General features: G+C 41.6%; 1 protein-coding gene across 3 annotated transcripts in view; it reads right to left on the bottom strand.

Annotated features, from left to right (window-relative positions):
* Window positions 1-3,903: 3,903 nt before the first annotated feature.
* Window positions 3,904-23,139, bottom strand: part of itsn2b (intersectin 2b) — a 29,873-nt gene continuing 10,637 nt past the window's right edge. For 2 of the 3 annotated variants that reach the window (XM_046383854.1, XM_046383844.1), the window contains exons 7-40: window positions 22,956-23,058; window positions 22,646-22,782; window positions 21,919-21,982; window positions 21,068-21,205; window positions 20,832-20,908; window positions 20,009-20,271; window positions 19,746-19,895; window positions 19,459-19,599; window positions 19,247-19,334; window positions 18,929-19,068; window positions 17,390-17,571; window positions 16,469-17,253; window positions 16,214-16,335; window positions 15,837-16,082; window positions 15,486-15,682; window positions 14,977-15,023; window positions 14,459-14,625; window positions 14,294-14,324; window positions 14,063-14,184; window positions 13,538-13,634; window positions 13,243-13,437; window positions 10,102-10,223; window positions 9,839-9,945; window positions 9,495-9,678; window positions 9,000-9,098; window positions 8,769-8,852; window positions 8,555-8,638; window positions 8,350-8,412; window positions 7,753-7,902; window positions 7,530-7,648; window positions 7,363-7,445; window positions 7,193-7,276; window positions 6,611-6,784; window positions 3,904-6,257 (exon numbers count right to left, since the gene is read on the bottom strand). In XM_046383854.1, coding sequence (XP_046239810.1) covers window positions 6,109-6,257; window positions 6,611-6,784; window positions 7,193-7,276; window positions 7,363-7,445; window positions 7,530-7,648; window positions 7,753-7,902; window positions 8,350-8,412; window positions 8,555-8,638; window positions 8,769-8,852; window positions 9,000-9,098; window positions 9,495-9,678; window positions 9,839-9,945; window positions 10,102-10,223; window positions 13,243-13,437; window positions 13,538-13,634; window positions 14,063-14,184; window positions 14,294-14,324; window positions 14,459-14,625; window positions 14,977-15,023; window positions 15,486-15,682; window positions 15,837-16,082; window positions 16,214-16,335; window positions 16,469-17,253; window positions 17,390-17,571; window positions 18,929-19,068; window positions 19,247-19,334; window positions 19,459-19,599; window positions 19,746-19,895; window positions 20,009-20,271; window positions 20,832-20,908; window positions 21,068-21,205; window positions 21,919-21,982; window positions 22,646-22,782; window positions 22,956-23,058 — 4,994 coding nt within the window. In that variant the 3' untranslated portion in view covers window positions 3,904-6,108. The remainder of the gene's footprint in view (window positions 6,258-6,610; window positions 6,785-7,192; window positions 7,277-7,362; window positions 7,446-7,529; window positions 7,649-7,752; window positions 7,903-8,349; window positions 8,413-8,554; window positions 8,639-8,768; window positions 8,853-8,999; window positions 9,099-9,494; window positions 9,679-9,838; window positions 9,946-10,101; window positions 10,224-13,242; window positions 13,438-13,537; window positions 13,635-14,062; window positions 14,185-14,293; window positions 14,325-14,458; window positions 14,626-14,976; window positions 15,024-15,485; window positions 15,683-15,836; window positions 16,083-16,213; window positions 16,336-16,468; window positions 17,254-17,389; window positions 17,572-18,928; window positions 19,069-19,246; window positions 19,335-19,458; window positions 19,600-19,745; window positions 19,896-20,008; window positions 20,272-20,831; window positions 20,909-21,067; window positions 21,206-21,918; window positions 21,983-22,645; window positions 22,783-22,955; window positions 23,059-23,139) is intronic. The other variant, XM_046383862.1, reaches the window with a different exon arrangement.

The raw sequence follows: 23,139 nt of genomic DNA, 5'->3' as shown, positions 1-23,139 counted from the left end.
TCTTGTACGAATCACTGAATCAGCAATCAACACATGCCCCTCTAGGGGTTATTTGAGTAGTCAGTAATGAACTGTTTGTACAGTGTTTAATATTACTCAAAAGATCAAATTGTGATACTGGGTGTGCTTTAGTCAATTGGAAATCTCAGCATTTTTTACCCTTCTCCTCTCAACAGATTGCATAATTACTGATGAGAGAACATTATGAGGCATTGCAGCGATTCCTTTGTGGTTGTTAAGGTCTTTATTACTCTGTGGGTAGAAGACAATAGTAGAAAAGAAACATCCTTCTTTTCTGACCTCGACACTACGAGATAGTTAATTTTTCACAGAATAAAAGGAATGAAGAGCTTGTCCCCCCTGAGGCCTCTCCTCATCCTACCATCAGAGCAACCTCACGTCCCCTCCTCTTTTCACCTTCATCACCTACACTACTTGCTGTCTCTGTCACACGGAAATACTTTCTATGTTTAATAGATAGTGTTTATCACACCAGCATACTAACTTACTGTGCTAGCACTGGCGCTAAAAGCAAAGTACGGCCGAGTAGCAGGAATGCCATTGGTTTTCCAGGTATTTGAAACACTCTCTTCATCATCATCACTTACCTTTACATAAAAGTAAACACAGATCTAAGCCTTGCTCTACGTACAGAATGCACAACACATACACCACTTACCATCCATAATGCATCCAGTTCTGCACCTCCTGCTCAGTGCAATCAAATATTAACTGCAGTGTGTCCAGCGAGGAATTGTTGTCATTCATCTTTGAAATAACAGGGGATAGCAGTTGTGGCAACACTGGGCCCGCATAGCAGCACAGTCTTTGCTCTGCTGGTATTTCATTTCATTATTAATTGTCCAAATCTTCAGAGTGGGCAGTCTTGTTACAGTTAATCAGCAAAATAAAACATGGTCATTATGGATGAAAGCAGTTCATATTCATTAATAAATTTAAACATGGACACTAGCCCAGAGATACAAATGTTACAGCATTCATGTATCTTCTTTGATCCACCCAAATTCAGCGGTAAAAGGTATTTATTCAAGAAATATAATGCTGGCATTATATTATACTTTTATTACAACAACACATCCCATGACAAGGCAAAAGCCAATGAAGTGTTAGTTAAAAAGTTATGAAGACCTGAAGATTATTCTTTAAAGAAGTAATAATTGAGGTCTGATTGATAGTCTATCAAATGACAATGTGAAACCAGTGTGAAAAGGTCCAGTCACAGTGATGAACCAACAGAAAATTGACCTAAATGTGCAGTTCCCCTCGACTTGTCCCTTGTTCACCAGACCTCAAAGATTGTGGTGCAATTTCACAACATTTTAAGGAAACATGCTGGTCGACCAGGAAATAGTAGCAAAACGGTGCACAGTTTAGTTATTGAACGTGACCGTGGGTTGACTTGCCTTGCTGATAACTACGGGCATTTGACCCCGGCAGTCATATAACTGGGTATACTGAGCATGCTTCGTAGTACAGGCCTCTGGCTGACCCTGTCTGTGAGATTCCTTTGATATGGACTCCATCTTTGACTCCCTGTCTCCCTGTTGCTACAGGCCACCTTTGCTTAGTGTAGGTTTTTGGCAGGAACACAGACCCCTCATTATTTTTGAGTTCTTTGTATGTGTGTGTGTGTGTGTGTGTGTGTGTTATGTGTGTTACATAAGACAGCTGTTCATGTGGCGATAATCAAATCATTCCCATGACTGAGTCAAGTGGAACTGAGGGCCTTTCAGACTCATCCTCCATGCACATGTCTCTCTCTCTCTCTCTCTCTCTTCATGCTGTTTCTCTGTCTCCATGTGTGTTTATTCCCTTGTCTCTGTTTTTTCCGTCTTCCTCTACACTGCTCTCTTGCTTTACTGCACTTTTCTTGTCTACTTTATCTCACTCAGTAGCTCTCTCAATCTGTTCTCCCCTTTTGCCTTATCATTTTACTATTTCTGTCTTGTGTCTGCCTTTACATTTGCTGCACCTTGATTTACAAGAATAAATCCTATAGGATGGTGATTCATGATTCATGATTTATTTTTTTTTTTACATAAAAGCTACAAAAATTGCTGAATAAAATATTAACAGAGAAACACAACATCTGACTCAAACTGGCTATATGATATAAAATAAAAATTGTATTTGGTAGCTATTACATAGTCACATCTCTGCTGCTAACTGTGCAGCTTGTAGGCTGTTCAGAGCTGTGTAGTGTACAGTGGGTTTATTAGCTGCCTGCTGCAGCTGAAAACGTTGCTGATGACAGCACGGACACTAAACATAAACAGTTAAGTTGCTGTGCCTGAAAGAAAACAAAGTAATGAACAGAAAAACGCCAAAGTGTTGAACAGGAGAAGTGCTGAGAAGGGTGATAAATCTCTAAATGTATGAAATAGAAGTCAACATGTGATTAATGTATTTATATAAAAACACTGATGATAGAGACTTTAAGATTGATGAGATCACAATCAGCGCTTCCACCATGCGTCTAATGGCAATAACCTGATAGATGCAGTTTGTATACCCTGATAATGATCAGTATACGAGCTCAGGTAGCATACAGCAGGTTCTCTGGAAATCAGTCAATTTATATTTGATTTATTTCATGTTTTTTCTCCTCCTCATGGATTGCAATTATTACAAAATATCTATTTAGAGCTTTTGTGTGTGAGAGCATTTTCAGCATTTTCACTGCCTAAGTTTGTTTGTACAGTGGACTACAGACCGTCTGCACACGGATGTACAGTACCTGACTTCCTACTTAGTCGACAAAATGAAATAAATGCAACACATGGCCTCTTGTTTCAGCTGAGTCAAACTTCGTCTCTTTCACACTCTCATATGAACGCATTGCTTTAGTTTGTCTAAAAGTGGTGCAATGTCCTTGTCACGTGCATACTCTTCAAAAATGTACTTTTTATAGTTCATTAAATCAGTCCTGACCAACTGCTGACTACTGCATGGTGACAAAACTGAATTTTATATTTTGCAAAATAAAAAACATTTAGTAAACTTTTGGGACTGAATGGCTCATGTACACCTGTGGCACATTTGTTTTAATCAGGTGTAAAAGAATTAAACACCTTTACTTTTACTACCACCATTCACGTCACCAGAGTCCCACTGTGGCTCTCTGCTACAGAAGGTGGAGTTCAGCTGATTCGGTCAACTCAGTTACGCGGTGGTGTTCAGCTGCAGCCTCTCACAGAGCCACTCAGTGTGGTTACATAATGAATGTTGCTTCTGTGGACCCAGAGCCAGTGGAGGGTGAAGAACTTAATGAGGCCTATTGGTGCGCACTGACGAGTGAACGCTGAACTTCCCTGACGCTGTAGCTGGATACCAACAGAGACCAGTGAAAAAACAAAAACAAAACAAAAAGCCTAAAATACCTAAAAATTAGGTCTGATTCTATATTTAACAAAATATGGACTATATTTTATTAAATAATAACACTGTCAATTATTCAAGAAAAGAAAGTTTATGAATGTAATGTTAAATGTCCTCCACTACACTGAATATTCACTCGCAAACATGCAATTTTCTCCTAATTGTAGGCATCATTTGCGTGTATTCACTCCACACAAAGTATTATACCTAAAAATAATAGCAAAGGTAAGTGGTAATATTGGGATGGTGTAATTATGTAGGCTACAAGGGCTGAAGCAGCACATTTCAAGCAGTTTCAAGGTTTTTCAAAGAACTGACATGGAATTAATGTCTTTAAGATCATCAGCTGTCACATAAAATCCAGATGTGCTTGACCCTGAACTTTGTCTTTGTTAAATGACTAGTCTAAACCTGAAGTGCAGGGGTCATTCACTCCTCACATACTGCTGCAGGGCTGTGCACTGAACGTTTACAATTACAGCCGGCCAATAACTAGACAGTTTGTTCACTTTTAATGTCTTTAATTTGACTTAAGAAACCCTGATTCAGAGAGCGCCACATGGAGGCCAAAGTGAATACAAACAGCAGGTTACAGACTCCAGGATGATCAGACAATCTGGGATAGAGAGGCCATCAACTCATTTAGCACAGCAGCAGTCAAATGCAGAAGGCTGCAGGAAAAAAGTAAAACAAAACTAAACTTTAACACCCCTACACAGACGAGCAAGGTGGTGCAGTCTATTTGCACATTTTCCACAAATTCAAAACAAAACAACACAAAAAAACCCATCAAAGTTAATAAATGACATAAAGAGTTTTGTTGATTGAATGAGACAAATGAATAGAACACAACAGCACAAAACAGCAGGCATAACAAACCGACTGATGACCTAGTCTACTTACAGTAAAAATCAATCTTATAGGATGTTTAATTCAAAACAGTATCAACATGTGTTTAATGAAGGCATCTTTAATATTTGACATGACACAAACCCAGTGGATACCAGCTGATTATCCAAGATGACACAGCAAACAAAGCCGCTTCAAACATTTGGATAGTCACACACGCATAAATTAAGAAATAAATACAACACTTTTTTGTTAATGTTCACTCAAAGCTAGAGGAGAAAGTGAGGAAAGTGGAAACAAAGGAGAAAGAGAGTAAAAACAGGGCACAAAAAAGAAACCGACAACAACATAAAAAGCTCTGAAACACCACATCCTTGTTAAGTTTTCATGGTGGATGTTCAGAAAGGGCAGCATTTTGAGGCAACAGGGATCGGCGATATTGCTGTCAAAGAGGCGTGAACACAAGAATGACACTTAAAATCTCTGGCAGGCTTAAAGCGTGAAAAACAAAAATACAAATGAGCAAACACTGTTTATTGTTATTGTTGACAAACTGCCCATCAGCGCTTCCTCAAATTATTGACCATCTCAACATCCTCCCCGTGTGAACAGCTGACTCAGCTGCTGTAGAAGGACATGCTCATCAATACAGGTTTTCACATGTCATTCTTTCAACTAAAAATTATTTTGCACTCCAGCTACTTGGCCTTGGCTGATTTTGCACACAAAAGAAAAAAGCCTATAAATCTATCCCAAGACCCCCCATAACAACAGACATCATGCTACAGAACTGACAGATTAGACTAAAGAGATGATTCGAAGGCTCCAGCATCAAGAAGCCTGGGCTTAAAATACTCATACGTTACCGTATCTTAATTGAACAATTAGCATGTTTCCCGTACTCCAAAGACATAAACTCACAACAGACACAAAACACAGACTCAATCCAGAACAACACATCCTGAGATCCACAGTAGTAAACTGACTCCAGACCAGCGGTACTAACAAAAAAACGTCTTGTCCCGGTCGTCCCAACACAATCCGTGTTGCTGCTCGTCATCTGCTGTTCATGATGCCCTTCATGTCACTGTGAGAATTTACAGATCAGTCTCTTGAAAACCATCAGTCACACCCTGATCTGAAAAGAAACACATCTTGAAAACATATACATATTGTGTAAGTGAAGAGAAAATACTTGCTACCTCAACTTAAACTCAATAAATGGTCTTTGTTGACCAGACATGGCAGAGTGTCCCTCAGTCATTGAATATTTGAAAAACAGCCATCGTAACTGATATACAGAGCGGTGAATCTAGTTCAGTGGAACAGATAAAAACCTTTATATTTGTAGCTGTACTGTAGTGCTTTAGTAACGGTAGTACAACAGTCTGTTTCTAAAGAGTCGTTGTCTAGTTCTCCCTCCGTTACAAATTAGAGGAGAGGACCCAGATTCAGCTTCATGAGACACAATGTCTCCACTGTAACTGTGGTCCTTCCTCTTAACTCCTTCAGAGCGTACAGTATGAATTGTGCAGGTGCTCCAGTTATGCAACCATTACCACTGCTCCCTGAACAAGGAAAAAAAGGCCAATTCTGTCTCCTATTGGCGGGTTAAGACAATGTCACTCAGGTCCTTACGCTCACTGGAAGACATCAGAAGAGGTATTATTATTGCTGGTTGATAACATTAAGGCATGTGAAACACAGTTCGTGTGTTTCTTGTTTGACATCTTATTCCATATTAGGCATGCTGGGGAGATCCATCAATGTTTATTAGGTGACAAAAAGCAGCTTTCTTTGTTTGTTTGTTTGTTTACTCTGCTGTAGGACTCCGTCATTATTTCAGTTCATGCTGTATGGCTATTTGTTGCCGTAGAGCTGCAGGTCGAGTCGGACCCACACCTCCCCTGTAGGGACCTCGTGAAGCAGAAGACGACGTGTCACTGCACCCTTGCTTTCAAACTCTTTTTTTATGGTTGCCACAGGAACCTCCGTCCGACCCAGAAAGTCTGATAGGAGAGTAGAAACACAAATTAATTGGGTTTTAAAAAAGAGCTCGGAATAATAACTGAAAAACACGGGGGGACAATCATTTCAAAGAGCACACTGATGAACTTATCACAGCCTCCATGACACAGAGATGAGAATTAGAATTAATTAGACATTTTCAGAAGTTCATTCAGGCAGACACAAAAAAGAATTGCAGCCCCTTGCAAAGTGGAAATCTGAGCAGCTCTTTATATTTCATTTGTCTGTTTATTTTTTTTTCACTTTGCCTTGCAGCTTTGCAGACTAATCAGCAGGAGTTAATGAGGAAGTTAGGGGCTGAGAAGACAAGGAAAGAAATCAGCAGCTAACTGACCATCAGGTGAAAACTGGTCTCTTTCAAAGATGGTGATGCAGAGGACGTCCTGGTAAAGGTCTTTGATGTGAAACTGACAGTTGAAGTTCCACTTTGGGTTCAGAGTGTCGTTAAGCGTCCTGGATGTAAAGATCTGAGCTCCCATGGTCACTTCACAGTAGGGGTTACTTTTACCTGGAGGACCACATGAAGACAAGGGATCAGAGGGACGGGTGGAGGATGCAGGAGCAGGCAGAGGAGAGCCAAGAATGGTGGAAAAGGATATAAAAGAGTAAGGGAAAGAAGAGAGTCAACAAAAAGAAGGAAATGAAGAAACATTATGCAAATTAGACATTGTAGATGAAACAAAACTGTATAGTGGAAACAAAGTATAACAGGAGCACAGAGGAAACAGGAAGGCCTCTGAATGAAAAACTCAGAGCATCAGAATTACTTTTGGGTTTATTGTGGTGTCCTTAGGTATCTATGCAGCAGTGCATGTAGCACACAGGAGGGATTCAAATCTGGATTCTACCACAACTAGCTCATGTTGTGCTTCATAGCTACTGAACAGGACATCACGTAACGTGCATCAGCACTCACCATTTGGTTTGAGTGCCTTGAGTTCAGTGGCCTCCAAGATGGTAACAAGGAGTCTGCCGATTCCACTGGCCTTCACTGACCGTGCTGTGAACACACACACACACACACACACACACGCAGTTAATCACATTGGCTGCCATCAGTGTGGCTGTGTGAGCGTAGAGACAAACCTTGATAGGCCTTTTCCCTTTTTTTCTTTTCTGTCTCAATAAATTCTTCAGACGCAGCCTTGATCTTCTGAACCCACGCTGTCCTGAAAACACAGACACACATAGCAACTGTAAAGGACACCAGTCACAACAAATCTGCACGTGTGTGCGTATGCGTGCCCAGCTACCGTTCATTGATGTTGTCAGTCTTGAGTACATAGACCCTATCGATGTGCGAGATGTGGAAGGTGGGCTCGTCGCTGGAAGGATCTGGCAGCTTCACCAGAACTTCGTTTAGCAGCACAGGCTACAGGAGGGAAAATATGATACACTGTCAGACATCACTTTAAAAGTTACTAATCACAAATTCACATTTCACATTAGTTTTGTGTGTGTGTGTGTGTGTCTTACCGGCTTATACATCTTGAGCTGTACATTGTTCTTGATGCTGAACAGTTTATCAGGACCAGACGAGGTGAACTGCTTCCCCGTGTTAGTCAAAAGCAGAAAGTCGTTGAAGAGGAAAGCCCAGAGTTCTTTGTTGCTCTTTGCCTTGTACATCTGAAAAGAAACAACCAATATATTTATAATCACCCCTAAAGTAATTTAATAGTATTGACAAGGATTAAAAAACATATTTATTGAAAATTTAGTTGTTTTGTTGGTTCACCACTTCAGCTTCTGAGTTATGATGGTGCCACAACTGTTCAACAGCATCAGAAGATATTTTCTCAAAGCCAAAAAAGCAAACACTTGAGTTTATATAATAATATTACTCATAGGGATTATTCTATTGCATTTCTGCTCAGATGAACCAGCTCAGTGATATTTACTGTTAAGTTAAGCTTGTAATGTGTACGCTGTTAACAATTAATCTCCCTGTACTCCCCCGGTCTGTCTGGTGTGTTTAAAATTTATTTCAGATTTTAAAATATTCACAGTGCAATGAAAAAAAAGTAATATGAAGACCCAATATCGTTGCCGATGACACACTGCAGTTTTACTCACCTTGCCGCTGTGGAGCAGCTTCCTGGGGCCCAAACAGTTGGTGAGAGAGTTAAAGACCAGGTTCTGTTAAAGAGAGTCATTTTAGAGAGATATTTCAGATGTTTTTTTCTTAGAATTAGGGATTATGGAACACTGTAAGGTAACCAAGCCAATACGAATTAAACTGCCTGAATCTAGAGATAATAAACTTAAGTAAGCTTACTACCTCTGCAGCACCATCACACTGCACGTGGTTCTGAATCCATTCCAGTCTGTCAGAGTTCTCCTTTTCTCTCACGCCCTCGTTAACCTGTTCAGCACAACCATTTAGTAGAGGAACATCATTCAGACTGAAAGACAAGCTCCTCTCCATGCAGAATAGAGTAAAAAATAACCTTAAAATGGAATTAGAGTAATGAGTGAATCAATGAAAAACAAACCTGTTGACAAAGTGCTTCTGCCCTCTCCTGAGCCTCTTTCAGAGGACCTTGGTCAGCATGGCCCTCTGCAGTGCATTCCAGGATCTACACACACACACACACACACACACACAGACAAGTTAATTACAGCCACATAGGCATAACATTCTGATTAGACAAAGTCAGGTCAGTGTTTGAACCACCTAATGATGAGTTCAAAACACAGCTACGCTCATGAATACGATGGCCTACCTTTTTGATGTGCAGCGGGTAGCGTGTGATCCTTTGCATGGGTTTGAGCAGGAAACTGGACAGCGGCATTCCTTTGCACCTGTAATCTGTGGCAATTTTCTGGTGGAGATAGGCAACCAAAAAAAAAAGACAATGTTAATAAACATGTTATGAATTTTGTTTCTAACGCAATCCATATGCATGCAGAGACTGTGTTTTCGTTAAATTTGGAGGTGGAGTGTATTTCTTGTCCAACTTTTGTTGTCCTATTTTGTAAATGGGAAATATAGAGAAAAAAACCACTGAATACAGCCTGTGATGCAACATAAGACTGTATCACAAATGACTTCAACTAAGATAATTCAAATAATCTTTGCAAAGACCTCTGGACAAATTCACATAAAATAATAAATACACTCTTCCTGTGTTTCACCACATCTCCATTATTTATCTCTCATTCTGTCTTGCCTACACCTTAACTCCCTTTCAATGCTCACTCCTGCCTGTTCTTCCTACCTTGAGGAAGTCTTTGAAGTCTGGCTCGTTGTCAATGCGAGTCTGGAGCAGCGCAGCCCCGTTGATCTGGCAGGAGCAGAAGTGGATGTAGGGCTGCATGTGGGACAGCTCCGCAGCCAGGATATCTCCGATCATCTGCACCGGCATGTTCTCCCCGCCCATCTTCTTACGATCATGCAGTGCCCTGCACACACGGAAATGCATGCAATGCATGTAAGCACAAGCAGCTTTGTATTTTTAGACAGGCAGAGCGCACACAGAGACAACAATAAATCAGCTGCACATTATGATTTAGATCCTATCAGACTGACTGCCCCTCCAGATTTCATTCACTTTGTATTTACATGAGAAGCTTAGTGTTGCAGGCCAGCAGGTCTTTCCAGTTGACAAAAATCAGCTGCATCTCTGCATCCTTCAGCCGGCCCGACTCTGACATAGGCTTATGGAAGACCTACACACATTCACACACCAAAACAGGAATAAAGTTGTTGGACAGAGAGAAAAAGTAAGATTTACACACAGTCAGGTATGCGATCAGGACATGAAGACACCTTCACATGTCCGATTTGTATACATTTAGTTAATCAGCATGACAAATGTCCATTACATCCAGCACGATCTGCAGGTCATCCACATATCTTTCCTCGGTCTGTATCAGCTCATGGATGTAACCCTGCCTCTTCTTCTCCTGGGAGCTCAGCGAGTCCAGGCTGTTCAGGTCCGCACACCCTGCAGGAGAAAAGGAAAACACCACAGGAACGTTTGCGTTACGTGTACAGATAAAGTCAGCTGCTTCAACAAAAATCAAGCCACTACTTACAGCACAGAAACACTTTAACGCTGCATTTACTGCCTCCTGCTGGAGGTTTGGACCACAAAAACACGGTGTTGCTGTTGACTCTTTCGCAAGTCTACTGTATGTGCACATTCCTGAAGGCTTCAGAAAGGATATGGAAGACAACAAAAGGACAGAAGAAAAGAGATAGAAAGGAAAAACAGGAAAGATAGTCTAGATCAACACATAAACACACTTACCTGATCCAAAAAGTCCATTAGCCCATTGTGAGGGTCCCACATTAGCTGACTGTTGCTCTCTCACTGACCCTTTGCTTTCCTCTCCCTGATGGTCTGCCTCATCCCAAAGGTTTAAAAAGTGAAATCTGCTCTGTAAAGTCATTGCTATGACTTGAGTTCTGTTTCTCTAAGTATTTGAGTTAGTGGTCTGTCTCCTGTGCATCTGTCCTGTCTCGTCTCTTTCTCCTTCTGGGCTGTTATCCTCTCATTGCTGGTATCGGACTAAAAAATCTCCTGGAACAAATCTGTTTGTACCACAACAGGAAGGGGGATTCTTTCTTTCTTTGTCACCCTTTGACACATGTTCACAAAAAGATTTTAGATTTTAGTGTCTTTTGCCACTGAATTAAGACTGGAGAACTGGCAACATGGTCCTGCTCAGATACTACTGCAGTAACAACTAACTGAGCTACTTTTTAGTAATGTGCACTCTGCAATAACTGAAAAGGTTGTTCACATACCATCTAGCTGCCCATCTTAATCATGTGTATTGTTGAAAATACAAACACTGCATACAAAACAAGCGCGCGCGCACACACACACACACACACACACACACACACACACTGAGCACTAATATTTCAGTTAACAATAATGAAACACTTTACAGTCATCTCAAACAAATCTTTATTTTTTATATTTTACTTCAGAATCAGAAAATATATTAAATCACATCCAAAATAGTTACACCATGTTGTACCACAACTGTTCTAATATTGACATCATATATGTCTTTATATATATTATCAAATCAGTTGTGCTGACAGCTCCTGCTGCCATGGACTCACTTCCTGTCAGAGTTGCTCACCCAATTTTACTGCAGCCTTTCACAGATGTGAGGGATGTGTGTGGCTAACTGAACCAGGTCATCTCTGAACTAAATGAAAGAAAAACATGTTGAACACAGCACTTTGCTTCCCCTGCATTAGCGTTCACCATTGTAGTGACTTTGATGGTGGTGCAGTAAAGACATCTGAACTGTGTTGGATCTTTCACTTAACTCCTTGATCTCACAGAACCTCGTGTGAAGCTTGCATAGATTTACTTTAGTACTTCATGATGTGAATGAAATATATCAAAAAATCCTGACAATAATGACATGTAAGCAGACATGCATTCACTTTCTGCATAAAAACTTTCAGAGCAGCAGCAAAACAGCATTCAGTAAATATATAAAGGTACAGCAGCAGTTAGTAATATGGAGGCAAAGTTTATGTCTGTCAGAGGCTTTGAAACAGGTAGCCATGTGGTAAAGAGTCACTTTTTCCCCACTTCAAACCTACATATGTTCCTTCAGTCAGCCATAAAAGCTGACCCTCTGTTTGTACTATTTTGTCCAAATTAAGCGAAACAGAAGCTTTTCAAAGGAATGCAATCAAAGGCCCACTGCAAAATTGTTATGTTACATTCACATAAGGTGAAAGCAAAGATCAAGACTTTTAATGCAACATCTACTAAACATCTGTAGTAGAGAATGACTAACTTATTATTTTTAGCATGCTCTCTAGTCCAGTGTCTGAGTCAATCCTGAAAATATATATTATTTTATTCCTTCCAGGAGATATTTGTGCTAAGTTAAATAGTCGAGTTGCTCCTATATGCCTTGTTTCATGATTTTTGTATTATAACAAGTGCAAGAGTGCTGGGCCCATTATGTCTCAAGTTAACCATAGGCTTGCGGGTTAAAGAACAAGGCTTAGAAAGTGAGAGTAAAACCTGCACATTGTGTCTGAATATAGACACATTTCTGAGGAGAGGCAGAGACAAATAGTGGGTTCTGGTGAGCTGAGCTCTCTGAATTGGAGAGTTAGAATGGAAGAAAGGTGAAAGTAAGTGTAGGAAAAGGGGACAAAGAAAAGAGGTCAAGCCACAGAGAGACCCACTATGCCTCTGCTTCAGATGCACTTGCTTATAAATCACATGATTCAGCATCAGTTCAGAATCAATACAAGGACTGAGAAGACCACAAAAGGCACCAAGGCTTTAGCAAGTCGCACAATCAGCACTGAGAGTCATATGAAAGTTGTTTCAGGTCCTGATTCATTCACAGGAAACAGAAGACCTTCATCCCACACACACCTGTTCACTCACAGTGTTTCCCTTTTGAGCGCACACACACACACACAGTAGCATTAGCTCAGTGGAAGAAATAATCAGAAAGTCCAGACACCTTGCCCCCTCACAGCAGTGGGCAATAGTGGGTCTCTCTCAAGTCAGGAGTAGGGGAGGAAGAGAAGGTGGAGGAGGAAGAGGACTTTCTACCACCCTAGAAGGAGAAAGAGACAGAAGCCAAGGAGAAGAGATGTATGTGTGAGTGAGTGTGTGTGTGTGTGTGTGTGTGTGTGTGTGTGTGTGTGTGTGTGTATATATAAAGAGAGAGAGAGAGAGAAACTAAGAGAGAGAGGGAGGAGTACAAATGGGGAGGGAGGGAGGAAGTGAGATAAAACAGGGGAAAATTTTTAAGTCAATGAGAAGAAAGGATATACAGATGAAGAGATGGTGGATGGAAATATATCAATAATAGTGGGTGTGGGGATGCACAGATGAACAAAGGAAAAGTATTAGTAAGTCACAGTGGCTTGAAACATCATGCAAGAAGAGTGTCTCCATGTTTTATGCAAGCACATGTCATTTCATAAACAGTCATGATATGATATTTAAGAGATTTACTTACACTGCTGGCTGGGGTCACAATCCACTGTAGTCAACTTCACATAATTTGTGGGGAAGAGACCAGTGGCCCCATTGAGCTCTCCTTTCCACCAATCAGGGTCGTTCTTGTCTAAAACGTTGATGGTCTGACCTTTGGAGAAGCTCATCTCGTCCCCGTTGGCAGCCGTGTAGTCGTATATTGCTATCACCTGACAGACTGAGAGATGACAGAGAATGTCACTACTATTTGACCACAACATTATTTTTCCTCTTCACTTCAGGCCTTGTGTGTGTGTGTGTGTGTGTGTGTGAGTTACCTGGTTGGGGTGCTGGGGTGGACTTGCCACTGTTGGATCCCAATATTTTGACATTAGAAGAAGGGAACCAACCCTTCTGACGCTTTTTACCACGAGCCTGAAGTCAGAAAACACAAACAAACATAAATAATGAGGTTTTAATCTTTTACTCAAACGTCAGGGATACTGATCAATAATTATCTCTAAATCCATGAACACACAGTTGCCCAGGGGTGCAGTGGTTTCCAAGCTAGGAGACGGACTCTGGTCGAAGTGGTCCCAGTCAATAGTCATACGCAGCAGATGAGTGCTCAAAAATAGATACTGCTTTATTGTAGCAGGGTCACAGGGTAAAATTCTGGGAACCACTGCTCCTGTGAACAATTTAAAGAACTGCTGGCATTTTTGGCTGCTACAGTGATGTGAAGCCACAGCTACTGAAAGGTGACAGATGAGTGGAAATGACCTCAATCACAGACCTTCTGTGCTTATTTACTGTTATAAGAGCACACTGAAAAAGCACTGTGAACAGTAGATGACACTGACCTGCAGCTCTCCAAGCCACCAACCAGAGGGATTCTTGTTGAGGATGAGGATGAGCTGGCCATTTTCCAGATTCAACTGTTCAGGGCCAGTAGAGGAGTGGGGCCTAAGCACCTGGGCAATTTCTGTGCACACAAAAGACACAAATACAGCTTCAAAGTCCAGTACATTTAAAACCGGGAATGGTGTTCTTATGTGAGAGTCCAAGACAGAGAGATAAGACGGGGTTCCTACCTGGCTTCTTCTTTCCAGCTACGCTTGATGTCTGAAAAAATACAATAACATCATTATTGAAAACCTTTTGAAGTAGTATGCCAAAATAACAAGAGAGAAGAAATAACAGGAACACCTTGCAACTAAATGCAATAAATCTTAACCACTGTATGCCAGTACTCTTACATCCGTCTCTTTAGGTTTGACGTAGTTGCTGGGGAAGAGGCCTGTGCTGTTGCCTGTAGAACCATTCCACCACTCGCCCTCTCTCTTGCTCACCAAGATCACATCTCCTTCACTAAAAGTCAGATCACCAGGCTCTGGAGACTCGTAAGTGTACAAGGCTACGTATTCTGGAGAGGAAAAGAATATATGAACATAGCTCAACAGAAATGACGCTGAAGATCTATGGCTCCTGTATGGAGTTTGCTGCTAAACTAACCTGAACTCCACAATATTGTAGTCAGGAGTGTATAGACAGGTAGACATATATGAACAGGCACTTTAAGTGATTTTGAGGGAAATATGTACTGTGTTTTATTATTAATGGTATGTATGTCCGTTAAACCAGCCAAAAATCTTTGTAACATGTTCAAATCTGGACTAGACAAACGGCAACATATGAATGTAAGTTGTCTAGAACATATGATCAAATATAAACTGAACTAAATTAAGATAATATTTCATAGGATATTTTATTGTACCTTCGAGTTGCAGGCTGTCACTAGACTCAGGAGGGGAGCTCTTCGTGCTGAAAACACAGAAAATCCACTTTAATGTACTTATTCACAAATACCATCCATCATCCTTCCACCTTCCTGCCATCCTTCTTCAAGAGTTTTACTGGCTCTTTTCAAATACAAACAGCTGCAGTTTAAATCTGGACTCCGTGATTGGGGTACACTCACTGACACATGCATGAGACTGGTGCATGTTTTAACTGATTTAAAAAGCATCCCACAGCGGCCACAAAACATCTTGGTACGCAAAGGGGACACATATGTGCTTCAAGCTACTGAGTTTCTGTTTACACAAGAAACATGATGCATATGTGACAAATCTAGACCATAACTCTGACACTGGGTCAAACAAGTGGTACAAAAATTTGCATTAAAAAAATTGAAATAAGTTGATATTTTATAAAGAGACACTGGAGGAGGCACTGTCTGCACACTAGTTTAATTATAGGGAACAAAAATGTGTGCAGACTCACTCTGAACTCTCTTCTTCTCCCAGCAGCATCACATACGTCTTGGGGAACCAGCCCCGTTCACCATTTAGCTCTCCCAGCCACCAGTTCTCCTGCTGCTCCAACACCTGAATGATGTTGTCCTTATTGAAGTTCAGATGGTTTTCTGTTTTTGCTGTCCATGAACACAGAGCCTGGGCCAACAGGTTACCCACCACCTGCTAACAAAGACACACAGAGAAAAGCAGTGCAGTGAGCATGGGAGCATGTGTATGTCTCCAGACACTGATTAGACTGTGGTAGTGAAAGGGTAGTAGCCTGTGTAGCAGTAAAAAGACCTGTTGTATAAGGTGTTAGACTCTGTTAACCTCTCACCTGTCCTTGTGTCTCTGAGGGTGCAGAGTTTGCAGAGTGTGTTGGGGTGAAGGCAGATTTCATCCCTGCTGCTTTGGCGGCCTCGAGGGCACTGGAAAGCTGTGACTGGAGAGGCAACGTAGGAGCGGCAGTATTAGCTGTGTCTGATGAGCCCACTCTCTCTACGTAGCTCTCTGGGAACCAGCCCATCTTCCCCTGTTTGCTGCCATAGAGCCAACCCTCCTCTCGCTCCATCGTCTCATCTACCTGAAAACAGGAAACAAAAAGGAACAAACATTAAAGACTGAAGAGAAGAGAAGAAGAAAGATACATTTGAACACAAATAAATGCCCTGCAGTCTCTGCTGAAGCTATATTTTGGTCAAGACACAATCTCACCTCGATGATATCGTCTGCACTGAGGGTGAGCTCTTCATTGTTCCGTGCAGTGAAGGGGTAGAGTGCTTTGAAGGATGTGAGAGCTGCTGACTTCCTGTGCTTTGTGGCCCTGGGTTGTCCACCTAAAGCAGCACATCAGGGTTCACAATGTGAACTGAGCGTCGAAAGTGCTTTCACTACACACTGAGTGAAGTGTGTGTGTGTGTGTGTGTGTGTGTGTGTGTGTGTGTGTGTGTGTGTGTGTGTGTGCATTACCCTTTCTCTCCTCCAGTCCTCTCAGCAGAGCTGTCAGCTTCTCCTGAATATCCACCTTTCCTCCTCCACTCGGCTGCTGCTGCTGATGAGATGTCTCCTCCCTCCTCCTTCTTTCCTCATTGGCTTTCCTCCTCTCCTCTTCCTCCTCCTTTCTCTTCCTCTCCTCTTCTGCCCTCTTTCTTTCTGCCTCACGCTTCTTTCTCTCCTCTTCCTGCTGAAGCCTCCTCTTTTCTTCATCCCTCTTTCTTCTCTCCTCCTCCTCTCTCTTTCTTCTCTCCTCCTCATCGCGGATGGCGGCCTCAGCAGCCCTCTGTCTCCTCCTTTCCTGCTCCTCCCTCTCTCTCTTATGCTGCTCCTCTCTCCGCTCCTCCTCCAGCCTCTTCCTCTCTTCCTCGCGCCTGTGTCGCTCCTCCTCTTCTTTGCGTCGTTTCTCCTCTTTCCTCCTCTCCTCCTCCAGTTTCCTCCTCTCTTCCTCTAGCTGCCTCCTCTCCTCCTCCAGCTTTCTCCTCTCCTCCTCTTGCCTCCGTCTCTCTGCTTGCCTCTGCCGTTCCTCCTCTTCTCTTTTCTTCCTCTCCTCCTCCTCTCTTCTCTTCCGCTCTGCCTCCTCCTTTGCTCTGAGCTCTCGTTCGGCCTCTTCCTTGGCTGCCTGGATAAGAGCTTGTCTCTCTTTCTCCTCCTCCTCTCTCTTTTTGGCGTCCCTCTCCTCCTGGAGCCTTCTCTGGCGCTCCTCTTCATCCCTCTTCAGCTTCTCTTGCCACTGACGCTCTTTTTCCATCTTGATTCGCCTTGTGAGTGGGAAGCAAATAGATGTTATTTTAAAAGATTGTATATGAAGATGAAAAAGAAAGAAAGTTTGTTTGAACTTTAAAAAGTTAGTTTGAATGGGAAGTCTAAGAATAAAACTGCATGAAAGAAAAATACCTTTGAGCTTCCTCCTCCTCTCTGCGCCTCCTCTCCTCCTCCTGTCTTTTCCTCTCCTCTTCCCTCCTCCTCCTCTCCTCTTCCTGCTCTTTCCTTCGAATCAGCTCATGACGTTTGTCCTCTTTGATGCTCCGTAGTTTCTCTAGTGCTGCCTGCTGTTTTCTCTGACTCTCTCTCAGTTCCTGACACACACAAGAAAACACACCTTTACTAGCAGAGTGAAAGACGTGACTGGAATAAACGATGAGCTGACTAGACAGAAAAAATGGGCTGATAAAAGAACTGAACACACACATTATGCACAAACACACAGCACGCACACAAGCGCCTAAACGCGGAGCAATTGTATCAGGGCGTCAAAGACAGAGAGATGACAAAGAGAGAGATACATCTAAAGGTAAGACTAAAAGCCAGAGAAGCTAAAACAGCACAGAGTCACGATGTTATGGAGAAATAGAAGCAGAATAATGACAATTAGAAGAGAGCAAAGGAGACAAGAACAATTAAGAGACCTAAAGCGAAAACCTTTAGTAGGTAGAAGAGGTTACGGAGGCAGGCCAGCAGACAGAAGACAGCCTGAAGCATAGAGTCCTCAGCACCCACATACTGTAAAGTTGGGAACAAGGGATAAGTGATGGGTGAGAGGGAAGAGACAGGAAGGAGGAACAGAGGGGGAAAAAAGAGCAGAGAAATGCAGCATGGGGAAAAAAAAGAACATTTCCAAAAGAGGAAAGGGGCATAGAAAAGAGTGCAGAAGAGAGGAACAAAATTTGAAGATTAGAAAGTGATGAAATTAGTATCAGGAGGAAAGAAAGAAGGTTATGATGGGTAGGAACGGTTGGTGGAGGAGACAAAAGAGGGATCAAGGGATAAGCTGCAGGTCAAACTTAAAAATTGCACACATATTTTTAAACATATTTTTTCCGCTTTTTTAAAATTAAGGCAATTAAAACCAGAAATCTGTTACATATATGAGTGATATAAAATTATTAGATATACAATACATAACAATGTCACACATTTAGTTTGTAAATAAAGCAACAAGAAAAAGAATCATAACTACAGCTTAAAGCTTCTCATTGCCAGCACCACCTTGTTCATTTTATCACAGGTGGAAGTCAACAATTTATCCCATTTGTAGTCACTGATAGTTAACAAAGAATGAATCTGCTTGTTGGAGGAGGCAGTGTTAAAAACAAGGAAATGAAGGAATGTGTATGTAAGAGTGCATGGATTTCTGATTAAGTATTTTGCACACCAAAACAGCTCTGCAAAACTGAAGTTTTAAATTTTCTAATTTTTTTCAAATCTAAAACTGGAATGCTGACAAAGTGTGCTGATTATCTATTTCTAAACCCTTTAAGCCTACATGCTGAACATAATTAAAACATGATTTGATACAGTTACAGACCTGTACACATGCTCCATGTTATTTCTTGATGAAAACAGACTCATTAGAAATATTCTATGTGAAATGTTCTTTTAGATGAAGCAATGTTAAGCCATTCAATTAATATTATACTTGTATTCAATTCTTACCTGCATATCTTTGTTATACTGGTCCATCTCAGCCAGTTTGGCAGCAGTCTCCTTCTCCAGGGCTTCCAGCTGCTGTCGGAGTTTCATGCACGTCCCTTTTTTCTCTGTGACGCTCCCCTTCAAGGTGGACATGGCCGAAGCTACACACAGACCGATTATAGTTAAACAAGATGCAGTGGTTGCTACTTTATATAAATAACAGATTCTGTGTTCACAACAATGTGTGTGTTTTATCTAAATATCTATCCAACAGCCAATTTCTCTAGCCATAACATGTTGCTATTCCTGAGCTCTAGGACTTCATGGCTCAATACTAACCAGGGAGGTTATTCAGAGCCATGTTTTTGAGTTTCTCAGTCAGCCTCTTCTGTTCTGGAGTCAGATGGGACAACTTCCTCTGGAAGTCCTGACCAAAGGGAAATGCATAAGAAACAACAAGAAAGGCATCACTGGAGGAAAATACTTTGGAGGAAATGCACAAACGCATAAATCACACACACACACACACACACACACACACACACACACACCTCTAGCTGTTTCTGCAGGTTGTTAATGTCCTGCTGGCGTGTCTCTATCTTTTGATTGGTCAGATCCAGCTCTGTCTTCTGAAGCTTCTTCTTGTTTTGAAAGTCACGCAGTCGGTCTGAGATCTGACGGTGTTTGTTACCCTGAGGTAGAGAGGCACAGAGAGACAGATAGAGAGTAGATGACAGAAACTTTGCAAAATCTCCTTAATGTGCACATGATGGGTGAGACACAGCTGGACAAACAGAGTGCATACAGTATGTGAAGTGAAGTGACATAAAACCCTCACCACAGCCTCCAGCTCCATCTCCAGACTCTTTTTCTTAGCTTTCAGTTTGATGATATCATCCTGCTCACGCTCCCTCTTTATCTGGAGCTCTCCTCGCCGCCTCCTCTCCCACTCCTCCTTCCTCTGGCGCTCCAGCTCCCGCTGTGCAGCCTGGAATGAACCAACACTGAAGTTTGAAGAAACAACTCTCTGCTGTGACTACAAAGGAAGAAAATTTCACAAACACAAAAATTCACACTTGTACACACAGAATCTGCCCTCACCTCTTTTCTCTCTATTTCTCTCTGCCGCTCTTCTTCTCTCTGCCTCTCCAGTTCCCTCTGTCGCTCCAGCCTCCTCTCCTCCTCCTTCCTCCTCCTCTCCTCGGCCTCTCGAGCCTCCCTCTCTTTCCTCTCTTGCTCTTCTTTCGCCTTCTGAGCGCGCCTCTCCTGCTCCCTTCTCTCCGCCTCCTGCAGAGCCTGTCGTCTTTTCTCCAGCTCTGCATTCCCTCGCTCCAGGTTAGCTTTGAATTTATCCTCGAATGAATCTGAATACAAACAAAATTTTGCAAAAGTTGGGGTTGGTGTAAATTTGTATGTTGATCAGGAGTGTATGTACTTTGTCTTTAAATATTTATTAGTTTTAAATTTTGTTTCAATGAACTCTCCTATCAGACATTAAAGTTGCTACTGTGCCCATGTGACAGTGAAATGGGTACACAAACATTTTTTGAGAACGTGTTGGCCAAATGTGTCTATTTAGAAAATATTGTGAACATGCTGAAGACTTGACTAATTAGAGCTTGTGTTTTTAAAAGGGATGATTGCGGACAGTTAAAACAGAAACAAGAGAACAAAAAAGTAAAAGAATTACATTTAGGAGATTTAGGAATGTTAAAATAGCATTTAGCCGTGAACCTAATATTGAAAAAACACCTGATTAAACCTTTAATTCTTGCTGCTACAACTTGTCTTGTGACTGTATGGTATGTACAAACAATGGTACGTAAAAACATAAAGTGTAGAATATAGAGAAAAAGACTGAACATGATGCAGCAGTTAAACAAGGCCACACTCTGTGTTTCAGGTTTGTAGTGTGAGTACTGACAGTTAGCTTTGGGTTTCTGTGGAGGTTCTATGTCCAAGTCATCAATCAGGGAAGGGCTGGATCCATTCGCTGCCAACCTGGAATACAGATTCAAAATATCTCCTTTCAAAACTCAATTCACATAACTAAAATATTAAATAAACACATAAATTAATGTAGTCTGTATTTAATGCACTTAAAACCTCCACACTTATATCTGCTGTACAGGGTAACACGAGCCATAAGTGTCCACATACCTTTGTGAGGGTGGTACCAGCTCAGTCGGCAGGGTAAGCGGCAGGGGTTGTCCATACTTTGCCATGTCCACGAGATGCATTGCCAGAATAAACTCCTCAGCTTTTAGCTTGCCGTCCTTATCCACATCAGCTAAAGTCCTGCAGGGGTATTACAAATTGAATGGGGCAGGTTTTGACATGATTTTACACTGACAATATTAACTCTGAATGGAGTAGAATTGCATAAAGGGTCGAGAGGTACCTTAGCTACAAAATATTTTGAAGAGGGAACAATTTTCAACATGATTACAACTGTCCGATAATCAGCTCTTTTCATATAGTTATGTTGACTGTTTGCTTGTCAGTTACAGATACCATTACATTTTGTTTTAGGAAAACAATCATTAGTTGCAGTCTTGCACAGCTTGTGTTAAACAACATGCTGTGTAGTATAAAGACATTTGCTGTCTGGTGTTCACAGGAGGAGCTATCTATGCACTGCACACTGTTGTATATAAATATACTGAAATAGTCCTTAAGATCCTGTTGTGTGACACAACTAATGTTCATTTGCATATAAAAGGGTTTTGGGAATTAAAACAAAAAACAAAGCAGAAGTACAATACTATGACTTAGATGTTACAATGAGCAACTATTTTTTTGTATTTACAGAAATAGGAAGCTACAAGCAGCTTTGATTTGCAAACAAATATTCCCTTATCAAACAACTGACTTATTGTCAAACCAGTTACAGTGGAATGAAGTTTCTTACTTCTGGCTGCCAAACCTGACTTTAACACAACACTCTAGCAATCATAGGACAGGTACAGACACACCTGTACATACAGTCCAAACAAAAACCATATTCTCACCAAATGGAAGCCAGCTGTGTCTGAGTCAGCATTGTGGTTGCCATGGCACCTCTCACTTGCTGACCTGTCAACAAAAGTGACAGATGTCAGAACAATTGTGTAGCACAGATATGTGAGTGTGAAGAGAGGAAGACGTCAAGGGTGTAAGTGTGTATGAACTGGTATACTATGTGTCAATTTATTTATTTTATTTAGTTGTTTTTTGACAGGGACAATGAATAGTCACTGACTGTCAGAGAGCTAGCTAGCCAGATAAATTTCACAGAAGAATTATGGTATAAAATGTCATGAGCTCAAAAACCTGGAAAAAGTCAATGATGTAATTTAGTTAATACACTGGACCGGACATAATGTGCAAAGTCACACTGTGAGGAAATCATCTGCAAGTGTGTGCGCATTGTTATTTGACTGTATCATGCCTTTCAAGAGAACAGGTCGAACAAGAGTTGCTGTAGCAGAAGGAAAAGACAAATGCATACTTGGCGGAGTGTGTTTGTGTGTGTGTGTGTGTATGCTGAGACTGCCCTGTTGTCTGAACACACCCACAGCCTCCACTTCCTGAGAGTTAGCTAAGGCTTAGTACAGACAGAAAGAGTGAAAGAGGCAACCGTTACGAAATCCTCAGTAGCTGTTGTTCACAAACATCCACGCCCACATTCCATACATAGTTTGGTTTTTGTATGACATATACACTGATCACACACATAATACAACACACACATCATACCAGTGAGGTATCCAGTCATCTGTTTATCCAGGCTGTTGAACTGCTGTCTGTATTTGAGTCTGGAGGCATGTGGCACAGCCCAGTCACTGGGGCCAGCGACCATGGGGGACATCACAGATGGGGATGATGAAGCAGAGCTAAAACACAAAGGAAGGGCAACACAAACAGACAAACTGAAGGCACGAAAATTCAGGAAGACCAGTATGTTTTTTGCACCTTTAAGACTGACAAGATAAATCAGGCACTGACTGTGCAAAAAAAGGAAACTTCTTAGTGCTTTCAAATGTCTGCATTTTTCTGCGTGTGCTACCTGACAGATCCGAGGTCCAGCAGTGATGAGGCCTTGTTCATACCAGAAGCAGCAGAGGAGAGGCCAAGAGGAGAGGAGTAGGAGGATGCAGAAAATGGCAGGCCTGACAACACAAAGCACACACACGTCCGTTACATAGTCTCCATTAAGCATCTGCAGTTTTAATGTGCTTAACTGTTGGCAG

Source organism: Scatophagus argus, chromosome 1 (genome assembly GCF_020382885.2).
Source record: "Scatophagus argus isolate fScaArg1 chromosome 1, fScaArg1.pri, whole genome shotgun sequence".
Lineage (NCBI taxonomy): Eukaryota > Metazoa > Chordata > Actinopteri > Scatophagidae > Scatophagus > Scatophagus argus.
This window is presented reverse-complemented; position numbering and strand designations above follow the sequence as displayed.